Source organism: Trifolium pratense, linkage group LG6 (genome assembly GCF_020283565.1).
Source record: "Trifolium pratense cultivar HEN17-A07 linkage group LG6, ARS_RC_1.1, whole genome shotgun sequence".
Lineage (NCBI taxonomy): Eukaryota > Viridiplantae > Streptophyta > Magnoliopsida > Fabales > Fabaceae > Trifolium > Trifolium pratense.
In genome coordinates, this window is record NC_060064.1 from 694,287 (window position 1) to 717,740 (window position 23,454).

At 34.0% G+C, this 23,454-nt stretch overlaps 5 protein-coding genes across 6 annotated transcripts; 1 reads left to right on the forward strand and 4 right to left on the reverse strand.

The window, feature by feature from the left end:
* Positions 1-191: 191 nt before the first annotated feature.
* LOC123889585 (probable WRKY transcription factor 41) lies at positions 192-1,991 on the forward strand. The gene is made up of 3 exons (XM_045938984.1): positions 192-603; positions 761-892; positions 1,250-1,991. Exons 1-3 carry the CDS (start codon positions 299-301, stop codon positions 1,854-1,856), a joined length of 1,044 nt encoding a protein of 347 aa, XP_045794940.1. The 5' UTR covers positions 192-298; the 3' UTR covers positions 1,857-1,991.
* LOC123889586 (anthocyanidin reductase ((2S)-flavan-3-ol-forming)-like) lies at positions 1,950-4,758 on the reverse strand. Of its 2 annotated transcripts, none has more exons than XM_045938985.1 (5): positions 4,585-4,758; positions 4,151-4,317; positions 3,166-3,384; positions 2,658-3,043; positions 1,950-2,326 (listed from the first exon to the last, which is right to left on the reverse strand). In XM_045938985.1, exons 1-5 carry the CDS (start codon positions 4,697-4,699, stop codon positions 2,191-2,193), a joined length of 1,023 nt encoding a protein of 340 aa, XP_045794941.1. In that variant the 5' UTR covers positions 4,700-4,758; the 3' UTR covers positions 1,950-2,190. The 2 variants fall into 2 exon arrangements, with proteins under 2 accessions (XP_045794941.1, XP_045794943.1); XM_045938987.1 differs by having other exon boundaries at positions 1,950-2,351.
* A 1,527-nt stretch (positions 4,759-6,285) lies between these two features.
* On the reverse strand, positions 6,286-8,252 carry LOC123889588 (hydroquinone glucosyltransferase). Its single transcript, XM_045938988.1, has one exon. The coding sequence runs from the start codon at positions 7,891-7,893 to the stop codon at positions 6,439-6,441; it is 1,455 nt and encodes a 484-aa protein (XP_045794944.1). The 5' UTR covers positions 7,894-8,252; the 3' UTR covers positions 6,286-6,438.
* A 5,832-nt stretch (positions 8,253-14,084) lies between these two features.
* On the reverse strand, positions 14,085-18,465 carry LOC123888975 (protein trichome birefringence-like 26). The gene is made up of 5 exons (XM_045938148.1): positions 18,433-18,465; positions 18,269-18,328; positions 17,993-18,167; positions 15,765-16,048; positions 14,085-15,138 (listed from the first exon to the last, which is right to left on the reverse strand). Exons 1-5 carry the CDS (start codon positions 18,463-18,465, stop codon positions 14,389-14,391), a joined length of 1,302 nt encoding a protein of 433 aa, XP_045794104.1. The 3' UTR covers positions 14,085-14,388.
* On the reverse strand, positions 18,445-23,070 carry LOC123889589 (protein ENHANCED DISEASE RESISTANCE 4-like). Its single transcript, XM_045938989.1, has 5 exons — positions 22,452-23,070; positions 19,984-22,240; positions 19,632-19,692; positions 19,312-19,535; positions 18,445-18,880 (listed from the first exon to the last, which is right to left on the reverse strand). Exons 1-5 carry the CDS (start codon positions 22,564-22,566, stop codon positions 18,826-18,828), a joined length of 2,712 nt encoding a protein of 903 aa, XP_045794945.1. The 5' UTR covers positions 22,567-23,070; the 3' UTR covers positions 18,445-18,825.
* Between the last annotated feature and the right edge of the window lie 384 nt (positions 23,071-23,454).

Genomic DNA, 23,454 nt, shown 5'->3' on the forward strand with positions numbered 1-23,454 from the left:
CATCAAAATATTGACATTAAAATTTTGATGTCAAAATATATTTAATTTGTTTTTTCATTCTCTAGAACACAACCAGGGTCCATGGGTCACAATAGAATCAGGACCCACATTGTAGAAAATTCATTTTGTTTACCTAGTCAAATTTATTTCATTTCCACTCAACTTATAATTATATCTTCACTAATATATGAATATGATATGATTATATATCTTCCCCAAGCAACTCCTCTATTTCACACACACCTTCATCACTCTACTTAGCACACCCCCCCAATTTCATCATCATTTTATTACAAAAATGGAAAAGACTACTTCTAAGAGAAAACATGTTAGTCTGATCAATGAATTGATCCAAGGAAAAGAGCTAGCAAAGCAGCTAAGCAACCATATAGTTTTATGTTCCAATGAAACCAATGAATTCTTGATTGACAAAATAATTTCCACCTATCAGAAAACACTTACTATGCTCGACCATTGGCCTAATTTGGAAGGAGAGAATAAGACCATTGATGATGGTAACAATAGGGATTCTCATTGTTCTTTTACAAATGAGAGTCCCAAAAGTGAGGTTATTATTAAGAACAAAGCTCTCTTCAAGAAAAGGTAATGTCAAATTATTTATCCTTATATAGTTTTAAAACATTATTTTATCATAGAAATCAATACAACTAATAGTATTTAAAAAAAAATACATATTACCTTAGAGTAATAGTGACAGTGATACCTTAGACTTGTTTTAATTTGAATTTGTGGGGTGCAGGAAGAGCATGGACACATGGAAAGAGCAAGTGAAGTTTTGTACAAACAAAGGATTGTTTGAAGGGTCTTTGGATGATGAATATAGCTGGAGAAAATATGGTCAAAAGGATATTCTTGGAGCTAAGTTTTCAAGGTTAGAAAGCTTTATCTTCACTTCATTTAATTTTATTTTTTTAAATTCGGTATTTGTTCCAAAAACCGATTGGACTATATAAAGATAAATAATTGGCACCGAGGAGAATTCAAACTTAAAATCTAGAGAGAAACACACTCTGAAGTCTCAAGCCTACACCAAGCCAACTTTGGCCCGGTTGCTATAAATTTACCTTTTGAGGTGCATAGGTGGAAATCCCGATTTCGAACCTCGATCCCTGCATATAAAATGCGAAAAATATTTATTTATTTTTGTTAGTCGATGACATTTGTCATTTTACAATTGAAAAAAAAAATCCAAAAAAGTAAAACTAAAATCTTGTGGTTTGCATTGCAGAGGATATTATAGATGCACACATAGAAATGGACAAGGGTGCCTAGCAACAAAGCAAGTTCAAAGATCAGATGAAGATCCAACAATAATTGAGGTTACTTACAAAGGAAGACACACATGTTCTCAATCTAAGCCTTTAAAAAAGGATTTTCCCTCAAAATTAAATATAATAGGTTTAGACAAAAATAAACTCCACAATGATAAAAAGAATCAACTACAACAAACACAAGAAGCTAGTTTCACTTTGAAAGCAGAACTTGATGTGAAAAGAATGGACTTAGAAGAAACCAAAGAAGATATCTTCCCTTGGTTTTGTTTTTCTTCTCCATCAATTGAATCAGAAAATGAGACTATGAGGGAAAGTTTTTGTCATGGATTTATATCACCAGAAACTTCAGAAGCAAACTTTTTTGGTTTGTCAGAATATCAATTGGGCTGCATTGGATTATGCCAAAATGTAGTACAAACTTCAGAATCTGATATCACTGAGACAGTTTCAGCCACAACTTCAGTCACCAATTCACCAATCCTTGATTTGGATATTTTGTTACATAGAGGGGATTTTGACACTGATTTTCCTTTTAACATCTCTGAATATTTCTCTTCATAAAATTCCACAATTTCTTAGACAGCAAGAATAGCTTAGTCTGTGTCCAAATTAAATATTATATACTTTGTAGATGATGTAACTTGTAAGGGTATATTTAACAAAAAGTGGAGAAGTTAGAAGTAATTATTAGGCAAAGTGACACTAGTAGTCATTTTACAATTGTCTCAGATGGAATTTAAACTCTCTATTTTAAGATGATAAAGTCAAACTCTTACCGGTTACCGCTCATTTTACACTTCATATGTTAATCCATAAAACAAAACAAAAAATGAAACCTCTCTTTCATGCTAGTTTGGAAAGTTTTCTTTGTATTTAATGTACCAAAATAAAATGACTAAAGATCACCCATTCTTCTGGCACATTTAATACAATCATCCAATATCATCTTAGTGTCATATTTATATGCAAATCCTTTGGCAAATAGCTTTGTTGACCCCCACTTCATATCCTTCTTTGGCCCATCTGCATATCTGAAATTTAATTTTCAAATGAAAACTATAAAACAAACAGTTCAATTTGAGTTTTTCTAAGACTGTAAAATCAACATTAAAATCAATGGAAAATGTGCATGTATGAGAAGAAGACATAGGTCAATTTGAACCATTAAATAAGACAAATGCAAAAGAAAAAAAAATCAAACTAGTTGAATCAAGCATGGTTCAACCAGACTGAAGTATAACCATGATCAAAGAAACCGTCAAACTAAGCATTTCCCGATTCAGATGGTTGAATCGGCTGATTCTATCCGATTTTGATTAAGACTGCAACTAGATTAACCAAATGGCAAGAACAATCACTTACTCTTGATTAACAGTGAATTCTGAATGATGAAGAACATAATGATTAGCGATCTCTTTTAACGAGACATAAGAACTAGCACACAAGAATCTTCCATTGATTGAGGAGGTACTTTCCATGCAGAATATATGAGCTTCACACACATCATCAACATGTACGAGAGGAATTTTCCCTAGAAATTGCTGTACAAACTCCAGTGATTTGCATCCATTAGTGTTTCCTGTGATCGGTGAGATACATATTCGCACGCTACCTGGTGTGAAAGATTGAAGAGTATCCCCTCCTACAACCCCACAGAGAAGAGTTACCACCTCCAACCCTGCGCCATTTCCATCGTTCCCGCAGCTCAACATATATTTCTCTGTCACTGTCTTTGAATAAACATAGTCCTAAAAAAACAAGTTAGTTTTATAAAGAGATGAGGCTTGAAAACGGTTTATTAATAGCGTCACTCGTCACCTTACAAGTTAGCTTTATATAAAATTTGTTTTTGACTCTGTTGGGAATTTACCTTAACATAAGCATCATGGAATAAATATGCCAGTGAATCATTGAGAGGTGTCCAACAAGTTTCATCCATTACATCCTTGAAACCAGTTCCATCATCTTTCATTGGAGATGCAGATACAACAGATCCTGTGTAAATGAGACGCTTCACCGTTCCCGCTCTCTTACAATACATGGCAATGTTTTTTGATCCAGCAAGTGATGCTTCAGTAATGTCCTTGAACTGCTATGCATTTTCCATTATCAGATTCATTCATTCTTAAAATTATCTATATACCTTATTATTACCTATGTTTTCATATTGTAAAAACTCTGGTTTGACGTAAGGTGGCCACTGTCACTCTTCTTTGTTCTCACTTGTTAACTAACAAGACCTTATCTCATTTAATGTGAGACTCTTATAAATCAAACCCATCTTTACAAAATCGACTTTTTTTTAAATACCTTACAAAACTGACTTTGTAAGGAATGAGTTAGACCAACCTAAATTCTATTACCGTATCAAAGCTTATCCGATAATCATTGGCCACTTGAGTCACGCTCTAGATGTCTAGTACTACGCATGAGAGGAGGGTGTCAAGAGTCTCACATATAATAGAGATAGTAACATGAGTTTATGAAGAAATAGTGACCCTCCTTTTCTTACCAATCGATTACGTAGGGATTGAGTTGAGCTCAACCCAAATTTTAATAGATAAGCATTCTATTGGAAACGAATAAATTACCATCAATTTGGTCCCTGAACTATCATCATCTCTCCGATTTGGTCCATGAACATTAGAAATATAATAAGTAGTCCCTAAACTGTTATTAATCAATCAAGTTAGTCCCTCAATTTCCTCGAATCCAAGAGAGAGAATGATGGCTCAAGGACTATTTGATGGTTCACGGACCAAATTGGCGAGAGACTGATAGCTCAAATACCAAATTGATGGTTTGTTCTACTGTGAAGACATTTTAAAACAGTAGGATATAATCAAAAGGTTAACCTGAGAACCAGGTTCATGGATCAAGGGCGTAGCAACATGAAAGACAAATTGACAGCCCTTAATGGCAGGTTCAAAGTCAACTGAGTTGTAAATATCTGCTTCAAACAATACCAGTTTCTGTTGTGACTGTGGAAAGCTCTTTAAAAGGCCAACCTTAGACTCATCCTCTGTAAGTTATGATTACAAAGTTTTATCAGTGGATTGTAGAACAAAATTCAAAATCAAATCCTATTAGACTATTATTGTATTTGATTAGCAATAATTATATTTGATTAGTCAATAATTGTATTTGATGAGTCATAATTGTATAGGAAACTCTCTTTGTATATAACCTATCACAATGTAATACAATAATAGTCTAATAAATCCACAACACAAGACAAAGATATGTATATATGATAATATGTATGTGCAGATAAAAGAAAAGTACTAACTCAAGTCTCTGAGAGTTGCATGGACAGTGTAACCCTTAGCTAAGAGCTTGTTGATGAGCAAGGAAGCAATGTAACCAGAAGCACCTGTGACGCATACCTTGCAGCATGCTTCCATCACCAAAATGTACAGCTAGCATCCAACAACAATCGTGGGTTAGGTGTATAAACATATCAACCATGATCTTCTTCTTGTCTTTTCTTACGTTCAAATTAATTATAAAAGTTTGTGCATGTGAAAGACTTGTATTATCCTATACTTTGACCATAATCACATTTTGATTTTAGCAAAAAAAAAAAAAAAAACCAGATAGTATAACTCAATTGACAGAGACATTGTAAATTATTGCAGGAATTGGGATTCGAAGTTTTTGAACCCTATGCTCCTATTTATGCATCTTAAAAAATGAAATTCTAGTTACTAGGCTAAAAAAAACAATTAAGTGTCTGTTTACATTGTAAAAAAATATATTTAATCCTAAAAAGTATTTATGACTTACTTGAGAATCGTGAAAGTAATAATGATTAAATTTGCATGGGAACCAAGGTCGGATTGTTAAAATATCCAAAAACATATTGCAACCGTATTGCATGGAGTATCGATTGTCGACTTTTATGCTCTCAAATTATTTCTCTTTTTTGTCAAAAAATTGAGATGGACCACCCAACTAAATTCTGTTGGGCTTGGTATTAGGGGAAAGCCCAAAAGCATTAAGACAGATCATGTAAAGATAGAATAGAGAGAATTAGAGTCGTTCAATCAAAATAAATGGTTAAAATTGATTCATTTTATAAAACTGAGTTGAAATTTGAACCGTAAGATCTTGAATCAAAGATCAATATCGATTACTACGTTAAACTGTGTGAAAAGCCTACAACAATCAATCTCAATCCAGAGTAAAGAGGAAAAAGGGACATTAAAATCTAAAAGACATAAACTACTCTTCAAAAGGGCTCTCAAGATTTGATGAAAATCCTAATTTCATTTCTTATTTTTCCATTAAAGAGGAGTGACTTTGAGTCATTTTTTAAACCCAAAATCACCATTCTTTATCGTTTCTCTTCATGTATCTAATAAAAAAAAGTAGAGAATTGCTTACGCACATGAAAATAATACCTCTAAAAAATCAAGCATTAACATATCTATGATTTTGTGTATCGCGGTGTCCGAATGATAACTAAAAATTACTATGTCTCCAAGCTTTAGAGGACAAAAAAAAGCTCTAAAATGTAAAACGTGTGAATAAACCGAACAGTGGGAACGTTTGGTTTGATGCAATATTTGTTTGTGGTATGGCATCAAACGCGTTGGGTGCTTTTGGACGCAAACACCACTAATTAATGGACATCACATTTTGGATTTCATTTGATAAATATAAGTGGCTGAAGTAAAGCCATTAAGTTCTTATCGTAATCATTTTAACTTAAATATATGGAGTTTATATATAAGCAAATTTTATTGAAATAAATAAATAAACAAAGCTCGTCCCTATTCTTATTGCAAACCAACAAGCCAATCACTTGATAAGTGTCAATCCCCTCATTATAGTGCCATCAATATTATTGTTCATTTGTGTCCCACAACTTTTTGGCTAGTGTCCCACGATCGTTGTCATTTGGATGTAGATACCATTATATATTGTTCTAGTCCTAGAGAAACATAGACAACACATCATGTACGTACATATAGTAGAGTTTTCACAATATTTGAAAATTTCAATATATATACATAACACACATGCTATTACCATTCATTTTTTTGACCAAAACTATTAACAATAATTAAAAAATAAAATCATATAACAAGATAATAAATTAACAAGATGTTTTATTGAAGATAATATTAAGTAATATAAGCTAATTTGCGACATTGGATATGTTGCTCCACTTTAGAGCTAAATTGGAGATATGGTTTGTGGAAGTTCCATTTTCCCCTAAAGTTTTAGCAGCAGCTTCCTTAAGATCCTTCATTTGGTAACGAAGTTTCTTCCCATCTTCACCTTCCATCAAACACTTAACAACACTAGCAATTTCATGTCTCTCAACAAACCCATTCTCATTAAAATTTGGTCTCAAACCAACCTTAGCACCCTCGGTTAAAATAACAGCATTCATCTTTTGTTCCGCAAAAAGCGGCCAAACAACCAAAGGCACTCCGTTAACAACACTCTCCAGAATAGAATTCCAACCACAATGAGTCAAAAATCCACCCGTCGACCCATGAGCCAAAACCGAAGGTTGCGGGGCCCAAGACGAAACAACAAAACCTCTCCCTTTTGTTCTCTCCAAAAACCCATTTGGTAAAAAATCAAAAGGATCAGAATGTGTTTCAGCACTAAAATAAGAAGCATTAGCAATTTTATCATTTGGGCTTCTAACTACCCATAAAAACCTTTGCTCACTCATTTCTAAACCAAGAGCCAATTCAATTATCTGATTACTAGAGAGGGTCCCACCACTTCCAAAAGAAACAAACAAAACACTCCCATGTGGTTGGTTATCTAACCACTTCAAACACTCTGAACCGTTCGCCCCGGTTTGAACCACATCTCTTTTAACCAACGGTCCGACCGGGTAAATTTTCGGTTTCCCTGGTTCTTCCTTTTGTAACTCCTTAACCGGACCCGGTTCAAGTTCTAAAAAACTGTTTTCTATAATCCCATCTGCTTCACCATATCTCTTGGTGTTATGAAGAACATATTTGTAAGCATCGTTCTTCCTGTCCTGAACCGGGTCTAGTAAATATTTTCCGTGAATCGGAAAACCGGGGATTTGAACCGGTTCGGTTAATTCTCTATACTCGCACTGAACCTCTTGATCGAGACGAGGTAAGTAAAGAAAAAGAGAAAGAGCTGTGGTTGATGAAGGATAGAAAACATATTTAGGAACGTTAAATTCGACGGCAACGTCGAAAGCATCGGTAGCGAAAAGGTCGACGATAACGGCGGTGAGAGTATGAGTGGTAGAGAGAGTGGTGAATTTTTGACGGAGAGAAGGGAGAGAACGGAGAACGGTGAGAGAAATAATAGTTTCAATTTTAGCATCTGGTGGAAGATCGGAGAAGGAAACAGGTGGAAGGAAAGTGTGTGAAATGGAATTAGGAAGAGATTGGAGAACGGTTTTTTGAGCTTTTGAAGGTGAAGCTTCGGTAGGGATGATTAAGGTGATATTGAGATTTTGGTGAAGAAGAATTCGTTTGGCGAATTCAATGATTGGGATGAGATGTCCCATGCCTGGTGATGGTAGCATAACCACCATAGGTGGTTTTGATAATGGTGTCGATACTATTTGTTGTTTCGGTGTTTCTTCCATAATCAGATGTAGATGCAAAATGTAAATAAAATAATGCTCAGCTCAAGGAAGGTTGTTGATATTGTTGTTGGTTGAGATGAGAATGTGAGGAAGAATTGTTATATATAGAAATAGAAAGAGAAGGAAAAGAAAGAGAAGAGTTTGGGTTGGGTCTGTAAAGGAGGCAAGAGTTTATTAAATGATTGATTGTTACTTAGTGGCAACTAGCGCTTTAATTTCAGTGAACGACGTTTTTACCAATTTTTAATTATATACTCTATTTGTTTTTTAATATACGTAATTGGTAGTAGGAGTAATGCTTTGGATTTTGATAATGCATGACCTTTTTTTGTTACATGATAGTAATTGATGAGTTGATGATTGAATTCACGATCTTTAATATATTATTCTCTCTGGAATATTTTATAAGTAAAAATGTATTTTCTATGTTCGTTATATATTTAATGTATTTGGTCTATACCTTTGGTCTATGGTATAGACCAGATACATTAAATAAATGTACAATAAACCTAAAAAAGTTTTTTTTTTCTTATAAAATATTATGGAGGGAGTATCTAAATCCATCACTATTAAATCTAATATAGTGGCTTTGATAATGCATGACTTTATTTAAAGGGAAAAGTAGGTTTTTTTTTTTTTTTTAGAGCAAGATATATAATATTGTTGGTGTAAATTAATTTTGTAGGAATTGACGGATAAGTTGGAATTCTATTTTGTTGTTGGTAATGAGTAGTATAGTAGTACGAATTTGGATTTGCTACTGTCAGAAAAATATGCAATGTTATATATAATCAGGGACGGAACTAGGTACTCTTTAAAAGAGCCGACCGCCACCCATCAAACATATATTACCATTATACTATCCCTATATAACATAAAGTCCGCCACCCCTGTCATTCAAAACAAAAATTACAGTCTGTATTATACTCCTTATATTATTTTTAATTTTTTATAATATGTAATGTAATTATCTCTATACTAATACTCTATATATATTATACATAGGAATTATCTCTATACTAATACTCTATATATATTATACATAGGAATTAGTCTATATACATATAAATGATATAATATAATACAGTAATATTTGTTTATTATTTGATTTAAAGTCACTAACCAGTAACGAGATAATAACAAAGTAAAGTCAGAAGCCACTAGCTAGTTACTAATTAATAAAGTTGTTTCGTGGTTTAGTGAAGTTGTCTTATCTAATCTCTTATATTTTTTAATAAATCAAATGCACTATTTAGATAATATAATAGAGAAAATCTAATTCATTTTAGTAATTATGGATGTGTTCTATAAAAAAAAGTCGAAGATAATCGTTAATATGATGGCTACATTTTGGTATGTATATTCTTTAATTTGTAGGATTTTTTTTTTGTTTAATTACATTTTTTGTCCCTATTTTAGAAATCGATCTTTTTGGTCCTCATATTTTCACCTATGTTTCAATTTTGTCCCTAACTCGTGTTTTTTTTCCCTTTAAGTGGAGACAATAAATTATTTTTTATAAGGAAAATGCTAAATAGTGTCCCCGGGGCACTGTTTAAGGAAGCAAATATAGTAATATGACATTGAACTTTGTGCAGTCAACGCCTCAAAAGTCTAAAAAGTATTATTTTCAATTTAAAAATTTCCTTTTTTGGCTTCCTTAACCAGTGCCCCGGGGGCACCGGTTAGCATAACCCTTTTTATAATGCTAAAAATCATAATTTTTAAAGTAAAAATATGCATTGGAGACCAAAATTGCAACAAATATGAAAACAAAGGGACCAAAAAATTCGATTTTAATATAGGGAGACTATTTTTGGGTGTTGGATAAAATAAGGGACCAAAAGTACAATTAAACTTTTTTTTATATTAGCGATTAAACAAAATTTTATAAAATTATTAGTAGTGTTATATTTCTGCCACCCTCAATGATTTTTCCTGGTTCCGTCCCTGATTATAATTGATCTCGATCATTAATTTCATATTTAACTATATACGTATATTAAATAATTTTGACCATTCATTAATGGATATTAATATATCTAGGAAATCTGTTTCTATAATAGTGCTACTACTTTGTGTAAAGGAGGGCATTATGGGTTTTGGATGATTGAGTGAGAGAAGAAATTTGTGCTTGTTGTTGTTGGGAGTAAGTAGAAATAGATAATAATTTTATATAATTCATTCATACAACATAGGCCAATATAATATAATAATGGAGGAGGAGTTATAATAGTATTATCTAGAAGGAAATGGATGAGTAGGGACAGATCTTGCAACATGTGTGATATAAAGGGATGATGTCAATTCATACGTAAGGCTTATGCCATAAACACACGCACACACATGAATTTTTCCATTCATTCATAATAGTATTGCTTTAATAATATCGTTATTATAGCCCACACGTTTGTGATTATTTCCTTCCGTCCCTTTCAAAAACAAAAATGCAATGGAAATAGAAATAGGACAATTGCTCGGGGTCTTGAATATAAGAAAATTTTAGATTTATTAAAAAATTAATGTATTTAGTTCATATTATAGATTAGATACATTAAATTTTCAATAAATCTAAAAAGTAAAATCTCTCTTATATTAAAGATCGAAGGGAGTGTCCCGGAGATTTATTTGTGTGTCTGTGGTTGAAGGAAGTTAGTGAACCTGGACGGCATCAAGGGCGGCTGAGTTTGTTTGTTTGGAAATAAACATTGACGGCTTACCTTTGGCAGTAGCCATTAATTAACGACATAAATTTCAATAGTTGGTCAGTTCCCATCAACAAATTATCTAATTAATCTATATAGCTTACTACTGGTAGTTACAACATACTGTTTCTTATGCACTACTTATCAATTCTTTCCATAAATATTAATGATTTTTTTTCCTTAACCCGTGATTTTCATGAGATGAGTATCAATATAGTAATTCATATATAGTTTAAAATAGTGTAAATAAAGTACAATTAATAATTTTTGAATAAGATTTGAATTCAACTTGTGATAGCTCATTAATTATTTAAGTTTAAATTATTATGTATACACTTTTTTATTATTAAATATTATTAATTCAATCAACTAATTTATTTAATTTATTTGTTTGTCTCAAAAAAGTATTTGTTACGGCTCTTATAAGTTTTTTTTTTATTACGAGAGAAAAAGACAAAAACAAAAGGGAAACTACTTTCTAACAAAAGCCACACCCCATGCATCGGCAAAGAGATGGGGAGATAACTCAGCAGGAGGCTCAACAAGCTTCCAGAGATAGTGTTAGCTCACATTTTAGCTAGCATATCAGCGCAGCGTTCCCTTCTCGGAGCGTGTGATTAATATATTTGCCCAAGACTAAGGCACATGGATCTATGATAAGTTGATTGTACTCTTCATTACGTCTAAAACACAAACAAACGAGAAATTTTTAGTCTTAGTCTCATGAAGACTTTTCAACGGAGATAAATCAAACAACTCCAAAAATCAAACTCAGATTGTAATATTGAGAAACAATAACAACTCTTCCAACACTATATTATTGAGTCCTCTTTTTAATCATGTTTAACTTTGTATAAGCATTGCATGTGATGTGAATATTCTTTTTATAAAATAAAAGAATGTGACAAATGAAGTAAACATCTTTGAAAGTGTGACCACATCGACCCCGCTTACTTTACATGTTTTGCTAAACTACGACGTTATAGTGATGAAACAATGATGCAAACGAAACTATATACATATTCTTACGTGTCACAACATGATGCTAAATTCATTGGCATGTTATCATGTTAATATATATATGACTATGGCCTATGGGATTAATTTGTTATCACACATTTGTATGATGCAAATTATATCTTCCCGTGTGAGCCTAACACATAAGATAAGAGGCCTTAAGCAAATCTTGATAATGATATGAGATGTTTTTTAAATTAATAAAAATATTTTTATTTCGCAAAAAGACAAATAAAAAGGCTAAATTAGATAAAAGATTCCTTAATTTATTTTATGGTTTCATTTTAGTCCATAGCTATTTTTTTCCGTATTAGTCCCTTAAATCTATTCCGATAGTTTGTAAACAAAAACGTTAACTTTTGGACACGTGGCATTTAGTGGTTGGGTGAAAATTAAATCCCTTATTTTTTTCCAAAATTAGGATTCTTCGATTTATTATTTTTTTCATCTGAAAATTGAATCCCCTTCTTTAACCTATAACAACAACAACGAGCATAAAGAAATTATTCTTCACTACTGGGCTTGTGTAATTGAAATTTTTCTGGCCAATTTTGGATTGTTCTTGGACCCTGTGGAAAATCCATCATCTTTAAAGAGAGTGTTTCTTTCCACAGCTCATAACTCGCTACTTAAGTCGAGAGTTGGGTTCGCACTTTAAGTAGCGAATTTATAAAATCTAATATTTTTGTCCCCCTCATCCTTCCTTCACCCATATGAAATGCTAGTTAAAATGCGAACTTAATTCGCTACTTAAGTAGCGATATGTGTTTTTTCATATTTTACATCCCTTCAATACTCGCTACTTAAGTAAGAAACGAGATAAGTTTGGAATTTTAGAGGGCGCGCAAGAAAATCAGGAGACACGAAAAGAAACACTTTGTTAAAGATATCATTGAACCCACTCTACTTCTAATGTAATCATATGCCTTGCATGCAAATTTTCTTAGGGCCTGTTTGGTTCAAAAGAGTATAAGGGGAGGGGAGAGATTTTTATAGAGGGGAGGGGAGGGGAGGGAAGGAAAGGGGAGGGATGATATAATTAAATTACTTTTTTGTCCTTATAATTTATAAGAGTCTCATAATTTTAAAATTATTCACTTTATAAATATTTAAATATAAGAACTCAATAGACTCGAAACTCCACAAATGTAATTATTTGTTGATGTTAATTTTTTTTATCTTGATGGTTGATTGAATCTAATAAATAATTTATAAAAATTAAACTGCACACAAAAATTTTAAATTTAATCTTATAAAAAAAATTATATATATACATTTAACGTAATAGGCAAAGACAAAAAGTTATATAAAACAAATTAATCACATGTAACAAAATATAAACGTAGGCAAAACAATTATATGACAAAATTGTATATTCGATGCAACAGATTGAAAATTGTGTGGAAATAAGAAATATCAACGAATCCAAAAAAAAAATTGAAACAAATTATATATGTATGTGTGAGGGAATAATAATTAACGTAAGCAAAAACCTAAACAAATAGCAAGTTATCTTTTTATAATAAAAAAGTAGCAAGTCTTTTTTTGACACAAAAAAATAGAGCAACATTAAAAATGCAAGTAAGGATGATTTTGGTATTTAAAAATAAATATAAGGATAATTATGTCAACATAATTAAAATTGTAATAACATTTAATGCCTCCTCTCCCCTCCAAATCCCCCCAATTTGGGGGGAAGCAAAAAGTGGTCTAAAATGTGTTTTGAATCCCTCCCCTTCACTCACCTCCCCTCCTAAAAAATTGAACCAAACATAAAAAATTGAAAATATCACCTCACCTCTCATCCCCTCCCCTCCAAAACCCCCGAACCAAGCAGAACGTTATATGTGGAAAAAAGAAACTAATTTATTTATTTTTCCAAAATCCAGATCACCAAGTTAGTATTTTTTATGCTAATTTATACATTGCTATCTTTCTTCTAAGTATGCACTCTGTTAATGGAAAGAGAAAATGAAGAAGCAAATGAATAAGTTGAAGAACACTAATTTTGGAGAAGAGAAATAAATGTAATTTTAAGCTAACCCCTAAATGTCACGTAGGTATAAGTTAACGTTTTTGTTAGGAACTAACGGAACATGACCAATTTTACTCATAGAAGTAAACTTAAGGGGTCAAAATGAAACAAAAAATAGTTGAGACCAAATTAAAATCACAAAATAAATTAAGGAAATTTAGCCAATAAAAAACCTATCAGATGAAAATACTGATTCCTTGAAGCTGTTCTAGTTTCAACTTTCAAGCCAGCAATTTTCTTAACTCTAAGCAGCATGCTCACCAAATGCTGGTAAAACTCAAACAGTGCACATACATATTATCTATTGAAAACATTCTCCACATACATGGTTTCTTCAAGTGCAAGATAGACGGTGTCACACTCAAACCTCAACCGTGTTCAGATGTTGAAATATTGCGTGGTAAGGGATGATCATGGCTCATAGTTTTTGGGTTTCTCTAACTTATATGAATCTTCCAGCAGTTGAATGTGAAATTTTGGGTTTCTCTAACTTAGTTTTTCATCCTCAAATTGTACTGTTATCATACTTTACACATTCACCTTTACCTAAGATATGAGGTGTCCTAGTTTCATTGTTTTCCTATGCTAATGTACTCCTATTCCACACATTTGTATACATTATTTGATTGTTTTTTTCAATTCAATTCAGTTTAATCTTGCTTTCATCTGGCATATATAATATGTTCAATCTTATTCAAACTGTAAGAAGATTCTGTGATGGTATATTTGCATAAATGATCACAGCATTTGCATCAATAAATCATTCCATGAATCAATTGGTCCTGGCAAACACCAATGCAAACAATCATTCTGTACTTTACCATTTCCAGATGGATGAAAAAAGCGGTACGGTCCCGGATGCCCATCAGGTCTCAACAATGAGAGCCAAGTTGTGTCAAAAAGTTTCAAGTTTTCACCTGGCGACGTCGCAGCAGTCTTGTTAAACACTTCAAGTTCAATACCTCTCATAATAGAATCTACATTACTGATATCAATTTGACCCTCTTTGAAAGGCACTGTCCTATTGCAATACCCTCCATTAAACCACTGCTCATTTTCAAAGTGATCTGGTGTGGTTGTTCTGAATAAAACAGTAGTGTTGTTATTTGTGTTCGTCAAAAAATCAAACACCATCTGCAGCACTTTGCGGTATGCATAGTCGAATCCTAGTTCTGTTAAATTCCTTCCAGGACAGTAATGGCAGCCGGTTATCATGCCGTTTTCATGGTATATTGCAGTCTTGAGAAACCATTTTCCACCAGCCATTATAACATAATCAAAATTGTTAAATTGATTAGTCCATTTGGTGTCTAGAATATCAAGATAAAGGTCTATTTCTTTGGAGGAAACTCCATTATTGTCTTCAAATATATCTGCTTTGAGAAGTAAAGGTGACCATATTACTGAGAGTGTGAAGTTGTGAGAAGGGAATTTCCATATTTTTGATCTATATTCCTCATCATGGTAAACCTCATTAGCTTCTTCAACCTAACCACACAATCATTATTATTTCATGGAATTTACTACCAAACTTATTACTAAAAACCAAAAAGAAAACATGAGTGTGTCCAAAGCTGAGTAAGAAGTAATTCTCACCTAAATATTACTAGTCACTTAGAGAGACAACAAAATCTCTCAAATTCATACCACATTAACAAGAACCATAACTTTAAATTACGCTCTGCAACCACACTAACAGATTTGGAGATGTTCGCAATAGTGTCACAATCATGGGCGGAGCCAAGGGCCAGCAAGCCTGGGCAGTTGCCCAGGCTCTGACCAAAATTTTTGGTATTTTTAGGGGTTAGTTTAGGGTAAAACTGAAATATGTAGGGGTTAGTTTAGAACAAAACTGAGATTTTTTGTTGGACTATTTATATATTACTATGTCACATGTGAAATTTTGCCCAGACTCTATAATTTTTCTGGCTCCGCCACTGGTCACAATCATAATTGTGTCTGCATTTTACCACGATATAAAAGTTCGCAATGTAATTCCAACTGCAATTTTAAACTACGACGAGAACATATTGGCTATTTTCACATAACAAACCAAAAACAGCACTATGAAGGTGCATTTTTGCAAATTGATTAGTAGAGGAAAGTAACTGTACCTTTGAGAGAATACAAAGTAAAGATTGCACATGGTTGCGAGAGATTGAATCGCCGATAAAGGCCCATGATTTATTCCTCATAATGTGAAGGAATTCCTTTGGATTGAACTTTGGTAATTCACAGCCCTTTGGTTTCCATCTCCAGTAAAGGTACCCCAAATCAGGACGTCCATTTCTGATACAGTTTTGAGGATCTTGAATCAGATGGCAGCTCTCATTTGTGTACATTGGACCAGATAGGTCCTGTACCCAATCTCCCACAAAAATATCACATTTCACTGCACCTTAATAGCATCAATTAAAAAAAAAATCAACTATTAGCATCAAAATATGTAGCACACATTAATTCATACAATTTCTTTCATCCCAGAATTATTATTCTGGCTAGTCAATAGTACTAAATTCAAAGAAAGAAAATAACCTAAGAAACACCGACACAAACGCCGATAAGGGCCGGCTCAAGGGCCGAACAATCCAAGCAAGGGCATTAGGTCCCAAAATTTTAGGCCGGAAAAAAGTGCCATTTAGTTATAAATATAAAATACTACATTTATTTTTTCAGTTTAATTGGTACTAAAGTTGAAGCCTCAAATTCTTAAGACTAAAGTCCATCTCTTAACCTTAGCAAAACCTACTTTAGGCCTCTAATTATGTTGGGCCGGCGCTAAAGCCGATATTGATAGTGACACACATAGACACTAATACGGAGAGTAATAATTATTTATTGATTTTTAAATGATAAAAGTGTATAAAGGTTGAAATTTGACAACAAATTTTGCAATTGATGCATTGATTAAAAAGTTATGAATGATTATTAGAACATGCATGCACAGAGAGAAAATGAATGTTACCTGAAACAGGAGGGGTGTGGGTAGGAAAAGCAAGAGAAACAGAATGATTAGTTGTGTGAGAGGGAAAAGAAATTAATGGTGACTCTGCTGTTACATTTTGGTTTTGAAGAGGAGAAGTTGTTGTTGTGTGCATCATGAGAAATGGTGAGAAAGCAAATGAATGATCAATGAAGAAGAAGCGAAAAGCGAGAGCAAGAAAGAGACATGATACTCCAAACATAAGGAGGAAGAAATGGTTGTGTTTCTGCATTATTATCATCTCGTCACTCAGAGAGAGAGAGAGAGAGACCAAGTAGTAAAACAAAGACGACGAGACCAAATTGTGTGTGTGTGTGTGTCCTATGAAAGAGAGAAAGAAAAAAAAAGGAAAATTTTGATATTAATGGAAGGAAATAAAGGGTACGTAAAGTACGTGTTTTTTGCAATATTCGACTTGTTCTGTTCTGTGACCTATAATTGTGGATTTTGGCTCTGTTTCGAATGAGTTTGCATTGGGAACATATCAAATATACAAAATCACATAATCCATTACCCAAAAGCACCAGATGGCGTGAGTCTAGTTCGATCTCTGATTTGAGTATGTAGCAGTATTAAAACTTTTAAGAAGAATTTGCCACCTATTTGATTCTACAATACATAATTATATTGTTAGTTGGTTCAGTGATGATTGATGCTGAACTTGGTAGAGAGAACCATGATTCGATCCCCGCAATTGCGATCATGAGGGGCTGCTACTTTCATTGCTTTTATGAGGGCCTGATCTGAGATTAATCGGAGTGATCACATATTGTCGGTTGTTCACAGTGAATTAGGGAATCGAGTTCCGAAGAGGTGCTCTGTAAGCTCTGGTTACAGAATGATGCAAAGCAAGCGGGAAAGGTACCGAAAGTAGTTGTAGAAGCAAACGAGTGAATAGACCCATGCCAGAACCTACGCCCGAATCAGATTAAACTGACGGTGAAAGCAAAAAAAATAAAATACACTTTGTATAAAAAAAATTGCACATGTTTTTTGCATAATATCAATAGATTCTAATTATACATTTATTAAATCATCTTTAAATCATTTTTAATCCTAATTTAAAATGAAATAATCAAGATTTTCTTTTTATAAACCAAATTGAAAAGGGAAATATTTTTTTACTAAATAAAATTGTAATACTCAGGTAACAGTGTAAATAATAATAACTGCATCACTCAGTTTTTGTGTACCCAAAAACATATTAGGATGGATATAACTAACTGGATTTAGACCGTCCGATTAGAAATAAACAGCCGATATCACCGAGATCTCATAATGTAAAAAAATTATTAAAATTTGGGTGGTTTAATCAGAACTGTTGGCGATGAATGACCAAAATTCATTACTACGGCAAACCGTATGAACTCAGTACAGCAGAGAATGCAGGCCCTGGGTTAGAGTGCAAGTTATTAACATTACTCTTTGCTTCTTTTGTGGCAAGTCCATCTGCTAACTTGAGCATTAATAGAGATATTGACTGATGTGGTTTGACAACATGGCCACTGACACTAGGATAGGATGTGATCAAACCCTGCCATGCAAAGATCTCACAGTGAGTGGCACTGCCATAAGATCTCTTCTACCTTTGCTTCAAACTAGGCAATGCAATTAATACAGAAGTGAAAAATGTACACATTCTTCAATTATATCTACTCCCTCCGGCCCTATATAAGGAAAAGTTGGTTGATGTATCTAAACAACATTATAGTCTAGATACATCAAATTTACAATGAATTTAGAAACTAAACTTCTTCGTATATATAGGACCGGAGGGAATATTTTAAATGCGTGCAAACCATATGGAAGAATCCACAGTAATCTTGCTCCATATCATATTAAGATATAATATAACTACTACAAGCTGAACAAAGAATAGATTGCTAATTTTTACACATCAAATTCTACACTGGATGCAAGGTTTTCAGCCATACCACTTTAACTTTCCTAAAACTACTTCATATCAAGCATGAAACTTCTAATGCAGATTTTTTAACAAAAATAAAAATTCTACACATTACATGTCATCTAAATTCAAGCCATGCACAAAATCACTTAAGCTTTTCGGTACGATGAAAGAATTGCAGGTAATCTTGCAAACATTTCAACGCTCAAACCTTCTCAATCTTCTGCAGGATGGAACGAAATTCACCTTCTCAAACCTGTAAAAGAATATTTGTCCTACATTTTCACTATTGAGCTGTTCGAGGTGCTTTCATGCCGAATCCATGCTTCACTTTCTCCACTCTGGAAAATTATCAAGAAAACGAGACTTCATTATTTCAGCTGAATGCTCTTAAAGATTAAGAAAAATTAATGGCAACATCAACAATCATAATATTCAAATACTGCAATCTTGTTGAAAAGTGAAGTTAGCACAACAACTGAAATCATGTAGTATTAAGTTTATGCAATATAAGGAAGAAAAATATAACAGTTTTGTGGTAAAGACAGGTAAACTCTTCGATTCAAAGCTTTAAACATGTTGGATCATCAAACTGTACCAAGTCACAATAATGTTTGATTGAATTGAAGTGTCATAAAAATTTAAAATTAATAACTAATTAGTAAAACACTATGGTTTTCAAGTAATTCATAGAAACACAAGTGCATTAAAACAATAAATGTAGAAAATTATTAGAGAATAGGAACAAAATCAACAAAAACACGGTACTAACGTTGGTGCAAGTTTGCCAAGGCAGTCCAGCTCTTCTCCAGTGTCTTCGTCGAGGACTCTCCCAGAAATTTCAATGATATAAGACCTATCTCTATCAGGGGGAAGTCCTCTTCCAGATAGCAAATCCAAATCTTTTTGGTGAAGTTCCCTACCATTTACAAACACACCAGTATTCCCACCAGAACATTTCTCTGGCAAGGGATGATTGAACTCCTCTATTAATGGCTGCACAAGAAATCGTCTCATTTAGTTAATATCAGAACATTGGACAACAGCTAAAAGCATGCAACCAATGGACTGAGTTAGAATAGTAGAACTTACAGGAATTATTCCAAGACAAGGCCCACCGATGACACCCCAGAATCCTGCCCGAAAATCATACCTGTTTGACGGAAAATCTGTTAGTAATAGCATGTTGTATAAGCAATCAACAAGAAGTTATAATTTGTTACAAAATTGTGATATAATGAATCAAGAAATGTCATTCTGTAAAGGGTGTCTAAACATGTAACTCAATTTTATGTTGTCAGTGAACATGTAACAGATATAGCAATTTAACTGAGTTCGCTAAATAAAACAGCAATTTAATGGATTCCTCTTATATATATCAATCTAGCATAGCATCAGGTTTAAATGGTACCAAATGTTATAGTTTACTGTAAAGCATACTGACCAATAATTTCCAGGCTGGATTGGTCCAGCATGTTTTTCAGCTTTCTTAACCATACGATCTGACAAGGGCTTCCCGTTCACAGTAACATTAATTTTGCCACGATCATCTGTTTGATTAGACCGAGAGAAATCTCGGAAGCTTTTCTTGATTATGTTTGCAAAGAATGAGTCACCCCCTTTGTTAGATCTATGACGGTCGTGTTCTCGGCTAGCATCTCTTGAATCCTGGGAGACCCCGGTGTTAGAATAATCATGGACATCCATTTCAGTTGCAACTGCTGTTTCTTTCAAAGAATTTTGGCGCGATGTAATCTTTTCCAATTTTGCCTTCTCTTGCTCAGACCGACTACTTCGGTTGCCTCTTCCAAACCGATTTACAGCACGGTTACTATTAGAGTGATCAATATACTCTTGTGGAGGTGATCCAGAAGGAGGGGATAGAGAGTCTGTCGTTGACCGAGGAATGGACTTTGCAGCCTCCCTTGGAGCAATCATTACTTCTGAACTATTTTCATCTTCGGATGTGCTAGGAGATGAAGAATGAAAATTCTGCATCTCATGCGACTTGTTAGAGTTCAAAGCAGCCGCTGAAAGTGATTCTTTATCTACTGAGAGAAAATCATAACCAGAATAATCGTCAGATGAGAAGTTGGCACGGCTCCTGTTTGCAAAACCACGAGTATGTGATACACGGCTACTCAGAACCTCATTAGAGCTATCATCAGCCCTTGCTGGAGGTCTCTTCATCTCTGAATGAGATATAACCAGCTTCTTATTGATGAGAGAAAAACTGATTTCTGAAGAACAAGCTCCACATCGCATTTTCTGCTGACGATTTCTTGCAAGAACCAGTGCTTTTTTAGGCAGTTGCAGTAACTCAAAGCAATTATGGCACATGACGAAAGGTGAACCACCAGCTACAGGACGGCAACGCCGGCTACTACTAGCTAGCATTACCTTCCGAGGACGGTTTCGAGTAAAACCACCCATCTCAGAGTTGAAGTCACTAGGCCATCTTGTATGTAACTGATTTTCACGAAATCGGACAGGGGGAGCGGAAGCTCTAGAATTGTGAACATGTGAACCAAATCCATCTGGGATCTCATGATGATACAACATAGGATCATTTGAAGTATCAGGAAACCTGCTGTTAATGAATGAAGCAGGCGGCACTGGCACTGAACCTCTTCGTTTGTTGTCATAGCAGTGGAAACAAGAGCAAGAAGGCAGGTGATGCATTGCATTATTGTTATGCGCATACAGTTCGTATGAATCTGGATTAGGATCAACATACCGTCCAGGAAAGTAGGGATGTAATGGTTGCTGTGAGAACTGATTTGGACCTCTCCTTAACATTTGGGATGCAAAAGGATCGCCATATTGATTTGGATTATGCATCGAAGGATGGAAATTGGGCATTGCCGTTTCATGACCGCCTATATAAGGATATGGATCATGACGATAATTAAGATGAGGTGGACCTGCCATATGTTTATCATGTCCATAAAACTGCCTTGAAGTCCGGTTTAATCCTGACGGTCCATCGGGAAACCACGGATCCGAGCCACCAAAAGGATGAGGATCTGGAGGAATCATTCTTTCATCCGGAAGAACCTTATCTTTCGGGTTGTTGACCACTTCTGAAGACTTACTGAGCTGGTGTTTTAACTCATCCAGCTTCCTTAAAAGCTCGGCTCGATCTTGCTCAAGATGCTGAACCCTATTTGCTCCATCTTTTTCTTTATGATTCCTTCGTGATTCCATATAACTATTAGAAAAACCAGAATATCCATTTGAAGGTCCTTCATCAGGATAACTGGAAGTTGGAAATCTCACACTTTCCAAATTAGCTCGTTGCTTTCTCCGAAACCCCTCCATCTCGGCTCTATCTCCATTTTGCAAATTAGAAATTTTACCAGATAACTTCGACCCATTTTCACAATCAATTTGAGACTTGGGTTCCTCCTGTTTTCTTTCCATTGATTTACCCATTTCATCATCATTGTTTCTGTTGACATCAACACCATTTTCCAAAACCCCTTTCTCCTCGGCATCCTCCAATTGATTTGGATTAGGATTTCGAACCCCCTCGTTTGTTTTATTCTCCGAAACCCCTTTACCCATTTCATCATTGTTTCTGTTAACACTAACATCCGAAGTATCAGTAGAATCAGCTAAACCTTTCTCTAATTTTCCAGAACCTTCTCCAACTTTTCCCTCATCTGACAAACTACCACTCACATAACCTTTGTGTTTTGCTGAAAAATGAAAATGACAACTAAATCATCAGAAACTAAAATTAAAAAAAAAAAACCTTTCCACCAAGTTCTTGTTTTTTTCAGCACAAGTTATACACTTTCTAATTTCTATTATTGAAGCAAATAAGAAACTTAATGAAACTGATTAAATGCATGATTAGTAATAATGAATGAATGCTACAAAAGTGATTAAATTTAATTTTTTGTTTACCTCTAAGAACAGCACCGCAACCACCACATTGATAGACAGAGTAATCAGCTAGCTCAGGAAGGAGATTTTCACATTTGGGGCAGCGAACCAACCGCAACTTGGAAGAATCAGCCATAATTTGGTGGAGTTAGAGAAGATACACACTAAGAAACCTTGAAGCAGAAGAACATGAGAAAAAAGAAAGAAAAAAACGTGGTTTGAGTTGTTGTCTTGTCTTGTTTTCTAGTCAAAAGTGGATGCTTGGTTTTTCTTGGGGAAGACAACGAAGACAACAACGTTCGAAAGAGAAGGGTATGTTGTTGTTGTTGTTAAGCAATAAGCAACGCTTTACTTTAGTTTGGTCTTAAAAACAAAGTGAAAAAATGACAAAAAACGCTGAAAGAAAAGAGAGAGAAAACTGAAAAGAGAAAGTGAAGTTGTTCTTTATGCTTTTTCTTTTGTTGCAGATGCTGATGCTGATGATGATGATGATAATGATGCTGATGCTTCTTCTTTCCACTATTTTTCTTCTTCTTCTTCTAAGAATAAGAATCCACTGGTACTTAATGATGGAGGAGTTGGTGATTCAGAAGAATCACTGAGGGTACAAATTTTCATCTGTCAATCTTACAATTTGGTAAGATTAATTATTATTAATTAATGTAGGACTCTGTATAATTTTTTTTTTGACTAAAAATAAAGGATATTCATTCCTTCAAACTGAAAGAATACATCGATGTAATACAAATTTAAATTTGCTAAAAACAAAAAGGATGAATCTGCAAACAAACTCACAGCATCCATGTTAATAGCATAAAATGGCAAATTACATAAGCCTACATATATGACTATATTGAAGTGTCTGGAGTATCCATGCCCCCAGATCTGCAGAGTTGATGACACAAAAGTCGACATTGGATAGATTTGTACTTGATCGGATCTAATTCTTCAACCTGAAACAAATGAACACCGCACAAAGACGGGAAAACAAAATACAGCGCACAGAGACGGCACAACAGAATAC

Bases quoted from the DNA above. Each gene is read 5' to 3' on its own strand.
- LOC123889585 (XM_045938984.1), top strand. From the start codon at position 299: ATGGAAAAGACTACTTCTAAGAGAAAACATGTTAGTCTGATCAATGAA. The intron at 604-760 runs GTAATGTCAAAT...TGTGGGGTGCAG, and splicing joins AAAGCTCTCTTCAAGAAAAG to GAAGAGCATGGACACATGGA. The intron at 893-1,249 runs GTTAGAAAGCTT...TTTGCATTGCAG, and splicing joins CTTGGAGCTAAGTTTTCAAG to AGGATATTATAGATGCACAC.
- LOC123889586 (XM_045938985.1), bottom strand. From the start codon at position 4,699: ATGGAAGCATGCTGCAAGGTATGCGTCACAGGTGCTTCTGGTTACATT. The intron at 3,044-3,165 runs GTAAATTCCCAA...TTGTTTTTTTAG, and splicing joins TCCATGATGCTTATGTTAAG to GACTATGTTTATTCAAAGAC. The intron at 2,327-2,657 runs GTAAGTGATTGT...ATTAAATTTCAG, and splicing joins GAATTCACTGTTAATCAAGA to ATATGCAGATGGGCCAAAGA.
- LOC123889588 (XM_045938988.1), bottom strand. From the start codon at position 7,893: ATGGAAGAAACACCGAAACAACAAATAGTATCGACACCATTATCAAAA.
- LOC123888975 (XM_045938148.1), bottom strand. From the start codon at position 18,465: ATGGAGCAAGATTACTGTGGATTCTTCCATATG. The intron at 18,329-18,432 runs GTTTGCACGCAT...AATGTTGTTTAG, and splicing joins ACTGTGGATTCTTCCATATG to ATACATCAACCAACTTTTCC. The intron at 18,168-18,268 runs GTACATTTTTCA...TTTGCATGGCAG, and splicing joins TAGATATAATTGAAGAATGT to GGTTTGATCACATCCTATCC.
- LOC123889589 (XM_045938989.1), bottom strand. From the start codon at position 22,566: ATGGCTGATTCTTCCAAGTTGCGGTTGGTTCGCTGCCCCAAATGTGAA. The intron at 19,536-19,631 runs GTAAGTTCTACT...TTTCTTGTGCAG, and splicing joins CTTGTCTTGGAATAATTCCT to CCATTAATAGAGGAGTTCAA. The intron at 18,881-19,311 runs GTTAGTACCGTG...ATAATTTTCCAG, and splicing joins CTTGGCAAACTTGCACCAAC to AGTGGAGAAAGTGAAGCATG.